Source organism: Plectropomus leopardus, chromosome 13 (genome assembly GCF_026936395.1).
Source record: "Plectropomus leopardus strain MGB_pleo_1.0 chromosome 13, ASM2693639v1, whole genome shotgun sequence".
NCBI classification, from domain to species: Eukaryota; Metazoa; Chordata; class Actinopteri; order Perciformes; family Serranidae; genus Plectropomus; species Plectropomus leopardus.
In genome coordinates this window covers 33,561,008-33,572,207 of record NC_142188.1, presented here as the reverse complement: position 1 = coordinate 33,572,207, position 11,200 = coordinate 33,561,008, and the positions used below count along the sequence as shown (strand labels likewise).

The following is an 11,200-nucleotide window of genomic DNA, read 5'->3' as shown; positions in this document are numbered from 1 at the left end:
ACTTTTGTTACAAATCAACAAATCATAAGTTTATTATTTTTCTTTTTTAAAGAATCACAAGCCTAAGGAATGTTTTTAATTATTTATTGAAGAACAAAAACTGACGAATATATTCACGCACACAATTTTCTTATCATGTTAAATTTTTAAGATAAAGTAATTCACTTCTCAGAAACTTAAACAGCTCAATATGATCACATGCAATACTGAGGGAGTTATTTAAAAAGTAACATACTTTCAAATCAACAATGTGTAGAAAACAGCTTATATAAATAACAGGAATATACACATAGTTTCTAAAAACGATTTTCTTCTTAAGGCTACCGCCATTATTAAGATCCACAAGAAGGCTACTGTACTGTACTGCACTGATACTTATCTGCAGAAAACTGTTGCAAATTTAATTGAACCGTTAACATCTGTCTGCATGGTCGCAAACTAAAGAAAAGAATTGGTTAAGTTACATGTATTTACAATTTTTCTTGACTTAATTTATCATGTTAGCCCAGCAGGAATCAGTCAGCATCTGAGTCCTTGATATTAAGACCAAGCATATTGGAGAGGCCCTGTGACAATTTGTCATTTTCATCTGATGTCGAAATTTCAGGGACTGAAATGCCCAGTACTGACTCTGGCTTTTCGACTTTGAAAGTACCTTCTCTTGTCAAAGAGGAATCTCCTGCTTCTGCAGAGGAACCGACATTAAGACCTGGGAGCTTCAGATCAATATCAGTTTTTGATTCAGTGGGTGAGACATTGACTGATGGTGCTTTTTCCTTTGCTTTCATCAGTCTCTCCATAATGTCGATTTTCTCTCCTGTTTTTGGAGTAGCATTTAGTATCGGCAAGCGGACCCCTTTGCTCATGACATACTCCTTTTCGTCTGTGTCAGATTTTAATAAGCCCATGGTATCACCAATTTCTCCAATGCCATCAATGCTGTTCCTGGGCAGTCTGTGGATTCTGAACACAGGAACCTCCATCTCAGCCTTAGAAGAATCATTTTCAGAGTCAGCTCCACTCCCCTCCTCATCAGTACCTGAACCAGACTTAAATCCCCATCTGAAGGGCCATCTCCGCTTACTTTTCGGAGAACCTTTCACTTCAACATCTGCATCAGGCTTGATATCCAGTTCAGGTGTGTTCAAGCTTGTCTTCACTTCAGGTGATTTTAGGACACCTACATCAGGTAAATTGATATCCCCATCAATACTGGGAGCTTTGACCTTCATATCAGGCGAGACTTCAAGATTTGCACTGGTATCAACCTCAGGTGCTTTTATTTTAGACCCTGGAAAGCTTAACTTTGGAAATTTAAAATTTGACAATCTGGGCTTTTCAAGATTGGCATCCACAGTTGGGGCCTCAGGTCCTTTGATAGCTCCCTCTAAGTTTGGCACACTCACGTCTACTGCAGGTACAGAGATGTTGGTATCCACTGAAGGAGTGCCTAAGTTGACTTCTGGTGCCTTGATTCCAGTCTCCACTGAGGGATTAATATTGGGAACATCTGCATCAGGACTTAAAAGACCAAACTTTGGAAGTTTATAATGAGGCAAATTAATGTCACCGAGATGGGAATCAAGTTCTAAATCTGGTTTTTTAAACTGTACATCGGGTTGTTTGAAGTCTGCTGTTGGTACGTTGCTAATCACATTTGGAGTGTTTAGAGTGACAGGTGCTTTTAGTTCAGCATTTGGCAACTTGGTGTCTATGTTTAGTGCTGGAAGGGTTCCATCAATTGTCGGTGAAGACAGGCTGAGATCTGGTGCTGTCACGTTGGCATCAGGTACCTGGATGTCTGCTTTTGTGAGATCCAGACTGGGTCCGTCAATCTTCAAGGTAGAAACATCGATGTCTGGCACAGTAATGTTTGTTTTGGGGGTGGAAAGGCCCAAATCTGTCTTAAGGTCAGCACCCAGATCTATATCTGGAGAACTGACATCTCCATTAATGTTGGGACCAGAAAGATTTAAGTTCGGTGCTTTGACATCGTGCGCATCGACATTGAGATTAGGCCGTGATAAGCCAAACCCTGGTATTTTGGGAAGCCTCCATTTTCCAGCAGAGGCATCAACCTCCTGAGTTCGAAGATCTACATTAAGACCATCCACCTTCGGTAAACTAACATCAAGATCAGGTGCATCAAGACCAATTTTAGGTGCAGATACGGAGAGATTAGATGAGTCTATGTCTGCATTAGGTATATCCACATTGCCCTTAGGTAAGTCAAGTTTGGCATCAATGTCTGGTGTCTTCAAATCAGCATCCAATTTAGGAGCTTTGACTTTTGGTCCTTTGAGTGCTGGTAATTTAAATTTAGGAAACTTCAGGTCAATATCTGGGTCAATATCTGGACCATTAACATCCACATCTAGACCTTTGACATCAGCATTAGGCATGCCAATATTGATATCTGGAGTCCCAATCCCACCCTCAATTTTTGGTGCTGAAAGTTCTGGTGCACTCAAATCCACACCAGGCGCCTTGAGGTCTGGTGTGTCTGGTACCTTTACATCAGCATCAATGTTACCTTTTGGACCCTTCAGTGTGCCAAATTTGGGTATTTTGAAGTTGAACCATTTATTAATTTTTCCAGAGGGACTTTCAATATCTGGAGTATCAATGTCTACCACAGGGCCTTCCAGGTTAGTTTTAGGTAAGTCTAGATTTACATCTGGTGGATTCATCTCACCATTGATTGTTGGCGCTTGGAGATTCAACTCAGGGGCTGAAACATTAGCATCTAGACCTGCATCTGGGCCATTTATCTTAGGACCTGAGATTGACCACTTTTTAAAAGTAGGCCATTTGGATTTCACAGATGGAGCCTTAATGTCTACATTTGGTGCGTTAACATCAACATCGGCTTTAGGTAAATTCACATCAATGTCAGGTCCATCAAGTGATGGAGGAGAGACACTTAGGTCAGGCGCTTTAACTCCAGCATCAAGATCAACATCTGTGCCTTTCAGCTTGGAAGTAGGAAAGGCAAACTTGGGCTTCTTGAGTGTTGGGAACCTGAGTTTGGTAGAGGGAGTGTCAATGTCTAATGCTTTAACGTCAACATCAGCTTTGGGCAAAGTGACGTCGACATCTGGTGTGCCAATCTCATTACTCATTTTTGGAAGAGAGACATCAACATCTGGTGCGCTTAGATCTGTGTTAAGGTCTGCATCAACTTTGGGGCCATGAAGTTTTGGTTTCTTCCACCACTGAGGAAGCCACTGATGCTTCCCTGATGGAGCATTAATGTTAAGATCTGGGGATTCAACATCTACATTGGGGGAGTTAAGTTCAGCTGTTGGAAGACTTAGCTCAGCATTTGGTAAATTTGTGTCACAATTTAGGTCTGCATTTAAGTCTGCTTTTGGGCCTTGAAGTTTCGGCTTCTTCCATTTCAAGTGAGGCCAGGGGATTTTTCCAGATGGTGCCTCTGCATCAATATTTGGGGTTTGCACATCTAGATCGGGGCCTTTAAAGTCAGCCTTCGGCGCATTAATGTCAACATCTGGGGTATTTACTGCTCCCTCCAGTGTTGGAAGAGAGGCATCAACAGAAGGCGTGTTCAGATTTGCATCTAAGTCCAGATCAGATTTTAGGCCAGGAAGTTTGGGTTTCTTTAACTTCCAATTCCATTTGGTTTTATTAGATGGGGCATCAATGTCAAGATTTGGAGTTTGGATAGCTAGATCAGGGCTTTTGATGTCAATATCTGGTGTACTTAGATTCCCATCAATTTTCGGTGTAGTGAGGTTGACATCAGTTGCAGGCAGACCAGCGTTTAAGTCAGCATCTGGTCCTTTAACTTTTGGCAATTTCCAATTTTGATGGGGCCACTTTCTTTTGCCTGAGGGTACCTCGATATCAGCATTTGGAGGTTCTACATTTAAACCAGGACCATTCAGATCCACTTTTGGCCCACTGAGATCCAAATCTGGAGTTTTAACATCGAATGCTGGGGCTGTCACGTTGAGGTCTGGTGTTCCTAGATTTCCACTGACAGAAGGGAGGTCTATATCACCAGAAGCATCCAAGTCTAGTTTAGATGTTTTGACATGAGGCAGATTAAAATTTGGCATCTTGAATTTTGGGGCCTTGTATTTCAGGTTGCCTGTCTTGATTTCTGGTTTCTCAACATCAAGCGAGGCACTGGGGGTGTTGAGCTTAGGAGCTGAGAAACTGACATCAGGTGCTTCAAGGGAGCCATCTAGATCTCTTTTAACACCTGATCCAGTCAGTCCTAGGTCAGGCATTGTGAACTTGGCACCTGCATCAGCTGAGGGCGTATTAAGACTGAGACTGGGAAGGTCTCCATTGAGAGTAGGACCACCTATTTCACCCCCTAAACCCTGTGCAGCATTTAGCTTTCCACTTAGGCCATTAATGGAAAGGTCTGGTGCCTCCGCTGATGCATCCAGTGACAGATCCTTTTTTAGGGCAAGCATCTGTTGATAATGGAGGGATAAACAAAGTAGGTTAACATCCGTTAATGCAGCATTTGTGTAATCAGTTATATTAAGCTTATAGTCTACAATCCAATTGTTCTTGATACTACTGATACTTAGACAGATGCTGTGACTATTAATACAATTTCTTCCAATTTATTTAATTATTAAAATGTGCAAAGGAAGCATGTGTTGTGGGTTGTAGGGACCTTTGAATTGCAAACACATTTACACTTACTCCCGCGCTTTACCATGCTGCCCTTTCTGACCCCTGCCAATGCAGAATGACTTTGATTTATGCTAACCAATAGTTCATACAACACTCTTCTCACAATAGACTGCACTGCAAAAACTGCTGATCTAACCAAGTGTAATAATCTTATATTTAGATTAAAAAATCTAGTTAGTCTTGTTTTAAGTATAAATGGATTATCTAGTGCTGACTAGGAAAGATCATTTGACTTAATTCAAGTAAATATCACTTGCCTGGTCTTGTTAAGCATCTTTGTCTTTTTCTGAGTTATTTTTAACTAGATACAAGAGACAAGTCTGGAAACATCCACATCAGGTCTATAGAAACCTTATTTTAAGCACTAGTATGTCCAACTAAGCTTAAATAAATTGCTTGAAATTAGTGTTTTTGATCTTATTTCAAGATTTTATGGGCTATAATGAGAGTCACACAGTTTTACTGGTTTTAAGACATCTTAACAAGCAAAATTTGCTTACTGCACTGGCAGCCAAATTTGCTTCCTTTAAGTGCAAGTATGCTTAAATCTAGGGTGTTTGGCCTTAAATTTGACAGGCCATTTTTGCAGTGTGGATGACCACACCCAAATTATTAGAAAACAAATTATTATAGCCTGTTTGCAGTCACATGATATCAACTATGTGCAAAAGTCAGATGTGGGGCAAGAAGTGAAGAACACCAGTTGAGAATTCGTCCTGCAGACCTCTTACTACACAGCGAGCTAAATGAAGGTGTACAAAATCTTAAGGCTTCTAACTACACTGCAAAAATGGCCTGTCAAATTTAAGGCCAAACACCCTAGATTTAAGCATACTTGCACTTAAAGGAAGCAAATTTGGCTGCCAGTGCAGTAAGCAAATTTTGCTTGTTAAGATGTCTTAAAACCAGTAAAACTGTGTGACTCTCATTATAGCCCATAAAATCTTGAAATAAGATCAAAAACACTAATTTCAAGCAATTTATTTAAGCCTAGTTGGACATACTAGTGCTTAAAATAAGGTTTCTATAGACCTGAAGTGGATGTTTCCAGACTTGTCTCTTGTATCTAGTTAAAAATAACTCAGAAAAAGACAAAGATGCTTAACAAGACCAGGCAAGTGATATTTACTTGAATTAAGTCAAATGATCTTTCCTAGTCAGCACTAGATAATCCATTTATACTTAAAACAAGACTAACTAGATCTTTTAATCTAAATATAAGATTATTACACTTGGTTAGATCGGCAGTTTTTGCAGTGTATTTCATGTGCGGCTGAGTCAACAAGACTGTTTGCTTTGAAAATCACTGTCTTTTTATATTGCTATTTCAATTCTAAAGTAACTTTACATGCATGGATGCATCACTAGCATCAGGCTATGCGCTAGCTAGCTACCTGTTTCTACTATTTTCTACCTTGTTCTGTTTGGTCAACCATTCTCAGAGGTGTTCAGAAACCATTTTAAAGTTGCAACAATTTCAGATAATGACATATATATAGTTACATTTGAAGTAAACTTAACACTTAGATATCAAGTAAACATAAAAAAATGTACTTATATATATACTTTCGTTTTTCAAGGCAAATGGTTTCCAAGGTTGTTGTTTTTTTTTTTAAACTAAGATCAACTTTTCAGATTTTACAGTGTGTATAAAGCTATGCAAATGGTTTGGAGTCTTATTTATAAAGATATACATTTTTCTTGAAACTACTTTGAAACACACTAGAGGTAAGTGTTTCCTTTTAATTTGGGTGAGCCAACTATTGCGACGTTTACCTGTGCAGGGTCTTTGAGACCCAATCCCAAAGAACCAAGGCCAGCACTGGCAACAAGCTCCTTCTTTGTCAGAACCTTCATGTTGTTATCGTACGGCTCCAGGACCTTCAGGATGTTGAGCACTTCATTTTTGTTGAGGTGGTCCAGGTGTATTGTGGCTGCAACAATCTCATCCCCTGGAACAAGCAGAAACACACATCAAAACCAGCATGGATCTTTTGCTTTTCCTTAAATCTTTTATCTACAGATACTGGTTTGGCTTTCCAAAACTGCAGCAAGACTAAAATATGATTGTAAATATTCACTGTTTTTATTTTCTTACCAGCTTGTAGGCCACTCTTTGCAGCCATTGTGTCATCTGTGATTCCGGCAATGATGACTCCACTCTCAGAGTCGTCTAGGACCAGACTTTCTGAGAAATGTCTACCCGTGCTGTCCCCGCTCTGTGTTTAAAAATGTTGTGCAGTGCACAAGATGAGACAGGTTTGCAACATTTTCACATATTTGCACCATGTGTTTTAAACTCAGACATATGGATGTCTGTGGATGTTTTTTATGTTGGTTTTTCATACTCACCATTATTTGTCAGTTGTATTTACATCCACATATCATGGAATTTACACAAAAGTATAAGCAACCATGGAAACTTCAAACCACAGCAAAGATACCTGTAAAACACCAGAGCAAAGCAACTTAAGTTATTTATTGATTTTAATCTCACTTAAATCAGTGTCATAACTAATGTACGAAAAAAAAACGTTAGACTATGCTCCCATAAATATTTAATTTAATGATTACTGGTGGTGATTAATTACATATTTATGGCCGCATGCACTGTAAAAAGACATTATTTATTTTAAAGATAGTGTTCGGACTGCCAAAAAGACAAGTGGAATAATTATAATATTACCTGAATTAGTTTTCTCAAATTTAACCAGTTTAAATTTTAAGGCAGCCTGGACACTAACTACTATAGTCAAAACAAAACATTTCTTTTTAAAGTGTGGTCTGCTGTGTGGTCTGTTTTTTTGTCATTTGTATTATCTTTTGTCTGTCCTGCACCTTGTTGTTTTTTTTGTTGTTGTTGTTTTTCCTTTCATCTAGTGTGTGCATTTGCAAACTTTTTGCGCAGTTATACTTTTCTGAATACAAAGATGCAGTGCAGGAATTCAAACAACAAATGATCATCATTTCAGTCCAAAAATGAAATCTGTATTTATTGACTGAGATTACTGTAAGTCATCTTAATTGTTCATGAAAAACCTCTCTCTCTTTCATTTAGAATCCTTAGCAAGAATACAGCCAACAACATGTTTTTTACGCAATTAATACTTTCAAACCATCAACATAAAAAAACTAGAGAAAATGTCCATAACTATAGTTATATTTATTATATTATTATGTTTCAGAAATTATGTATTTATTTATTTTTAAACACTTTTTCCAGGTCATATCCTTGTTTGTTTTTGTTTTTTATCTTTTTACTTTTATTTTTGTATTTTTGCTTATTTCAGGTTATTTTCCTGTCACTTTTTACTAATTTCACTAAACTTGGGCCCATCTATTGTTAGGCTGGTCATTCCCTTCTTTCCATGTTTTTGAGAGAAATGCAAATTTTGAAGCAGTTTAGGTTTCCAGTATGTGATTTTTTTTTCTTTTTTAATGCAGTGAACAGTGAAGTGGAGGCGTGTGTGTGTGTGTGTGTGTGTGTGTGTGTGTGTGTGCGCGCACAGTGAATATAATGGAAGTGAATGTTGACAAGTGATGGTCTATGGTCTTGGTTTGAATTGGTTGAAACTGATTTGAGGTAATTTGAGTAATACTGCCAAAAATTAGATGCAGTACATTGGTTTCTGAGTCAAACACACGTGTGATAAATCTGGACATTTTAATCGATGTACATACTTTGATTTGATTTATGGCTTATTTTCATGTTCAGTCTCCAATATACCTGTACAAGCTACCTAAAACTTTGCTGATGTTTGACCCAAAATGAATACACACAGTAGAACATGAAAGTTGATCCTGAACCATAAAAGAAGATGGCAGGAGTAAAGACACCACCATAAAGAGCCATAGTGTGATTACAGCACCAGCTTTACAAGTATAAGAAATTATTTCCCTCAGCTGTCTGTAGCTGTCACTATAGGCTCAGGTCACCCCTGAACCCACAAATCCCTGACAGCACTTATGGTCCTTCATCTGTCTTTAACAGCTCTTTAATTTTCTGATCCTGACTGACAGAGAAATAACAACGCCCCCACACCACATCGCCTCACACCTCAGGAATCCAAAGCCTCTGCCAGCTTTGCTCAGGGGAATGCATGCATCTAAACCAGTTAGTTTGGATGCATTCTGACTAACATGCCACACCGCTGTGTGCACACACAGCCCTCCCTTCAACCACACCCCGACATCTTCACATGGAAATGCTAATGTTGTTCACCTGCAACATAGTCGCATAAATAAAGAGAGGTCAGGTTTCAAGTTTAGCATTGCTAAACAGGTCCTCAAATGGGAAAAAAATTGGAATCAGTGACATTTTGTCCACAAAGATCCAAACTGCCCAACAATGCTTAAAAAAAAACATTGATCACCCATCAGTGTTAATGTGACATTCATGATTCATTCAACTCCAAAAACTAATCTTTAAACGGACAAACAACTACTTCGCTGTGTGCAATAATAGGCCACATGTTAAGTAATTACTGACCTGTTGACAGATTTGCTTAATGCATGTTTTTTTTCTAAGGATATTTAAAATGTCCAATCAAAATACACATCAGGGGATTATGGTTATAATACCATGACTTTTCAGAATCGCTGATGTTCCTTTTTTCCAAAGAAATACAAAAACGGTCCAAGTGCAAAGTGACTTCAGGCTCTGTACTTCCTCAAATCAGCTATTAAAATAAAACAGGCAAGTCATGAGAGAAAAGAAAAACCGTCAGATCATTACGGTTAATAGGTGTATCCTCTGAAAACAGGGCGTCAACATCATCAGCGACATGGACACAGCAGGGTGTGAGTCAGATGACAGCAGAGTTTGGTATGTTTCAGCCGGGACAACAGCAAGTCAAACATGGGCAGCAGCACTTATTAACAATACTGAATATATATTTTGACATCATCTTTATCTACACTTTACTCTTTATTTTCAATCTTCCCTTGACGTTAAAGCCAGACACCACAACACATTTCCAAAATCCTGACTTTGCTACTGATTTGTGACGTATCAAAATTTTACAAACCATGGTACGTTTATGAAACAAAGTTTAAAGGCATATTTGGAAATAATTGCTTTTTATTTTTAGGCTTTTTTTCAAGTAATGTCCTGCTTGCTTTTGTTTTTCTTATTCTAACCCCTCTTTTTGCTAATTTTCAGGTAATTTTCTTGTAATTTGTTGTTGGGTTTTTTTTTACCCATTTATTTCATCATTTGCAGGTGACAGTTAAACAGTTATCAGGTTTTTTTCCTAGACCAAAATGGATAATCTGAAGAAGAACCAGGAGCAAAAAAAAAAGAAACACATAAAATTGATACTCATAATGTAGATGCAATACACAGTTCACAATGCAAATTATTTAAGCAACTGTCCTTCCAAATAATCTCATAACAACCAAAAAAACATATTAGATGGACTCACCATATACTGCTGCCAGAGACGCCCCAGCAAAGGACAGCCACAGGGACAGATGTCTCCTCCTCAGTGTATCACTGCTGCTCTGTCAGGCAGGACAGGATGATCTGCCACTTACATGCCTATAAGCTTGTCGCAAGCCAGGAGAACAGGTTAGGCAGCATCAGCACCGCCTTTCCTAGTGCCCCCTTTTCCCCTTACAACACACACACTCCCACATGCACACACACACACACACACACACACACACACACACACACACACACACACACACACACACACACACACACACACACACGCCTCCACTTCAAACTATGTCACAGAGAGTGTCTCTCAGGCCTCTTTGCAGCCGAAACCTGACTAGAGAGCACAAGAGAGAAAGACACCGCAGAGAGAAACACACCACTCCTTCTGAACAGGACCAACCAGGTTTACAAAGAAAAACAAGTAGCAACAATGTCTCACCCACAAACACTGAGCTCACACTTCGCATCCATTTTGATATCAGACATTTTGGTGTTGGACACACACTTTTGCTTCCGCAGAGCAGGCTGTGACCACTGCCTTTTGTGAAATGTGGGTTAAGTTCGCCATTTCTGCATAGTAGTTACAGATTTATTGTAACATTGTTTTTGCATGCTGTTGGCATTTTTAATAAGCTATGAGTGATGCATTGCTTTCGGTAATGATATTTTCATTATAACAAACCTCACTTGTTTCCATTCATTGTAGTGTGTGTTATGAAAATCAAGCTACAGAGCTTTATACATGCTTTAACTGCCCCTGTTGTGTGTGTGTGGACTTTGCCAGTCAATTAGCATTCATTAAACCATACAAACTTAGCAACAATAAAAGCTTACATGATAATTGTGTTTGCTCTAGCTATCTATCAACCCCCTGATTTCCATACTAGTACAGGAATGTAAATCAATGGCTTCCGGAGCAGGCAGAAAGAACACATTCAGAAGACACAAATACTAGAAGAGCAGCGACTTCAAATCAAACATTTCAGAAATGCTGAATCATTGAAAATGGTACTGCTTAAATCACATATTAAGAAACCAAATTATTTATCTGATTTCTTTGAAAAACACAGGAAGAAATCA

The 11,200-nt window shown here is 38.7% G+C and overlaps 1 protein-coding gene across 1 annotated transcript; it reads right to left on the bottom strand.

Annotated features, from left to right (window-relative positions):
• Positions 1-70: 70 nt before the first annotated feature.
• On the bottom strand, positions 71-10,337 carry LOC121954929 (uncharacterized). Its single transcript, XM_042502676.2, has 5 exons — positions 10,101-10,337; positions 7,030-7,121; positions 6,776-6,896; positions 6,454-6,629; positions 71-4,448 (listed from the first exon to the last, which is right to left on the bottom strand). Exons 2-5 carry the CDS (start codon positions 7,030-7,032, stop codon positions 516-518), a joined length of 4,233 nt encoding a protein of 1,410 aa, XP_042358610.2. The 5' UTR covers positions 7,033-7,121; positions 10,101-10,337; the 3' UTR covers positions 71-515.
• Positions 10,338-11,200: the final 863 nt, after the last annotated feature.

Bases quoted from the DNA above. Each gene is read 5' to 3' on its own strand.
- LOC121954929 (XM_042502676.2), bottom strand. The intron at 6,630-6,775 runs GTAAGAAAATAA...TGCTTGTTCCAG, and splicing joins AAAGAGTGGCCTACAAGCTG to GGGATGAGATTGTTGCAGCC. The intron at 4,449-6,453 runs GTAAACGTCGCA...CATTATCAACAG, and splicing joins GTCTCAAAGACCCTGCACAG to ATGCTTGCCCTAAAAAAGGA.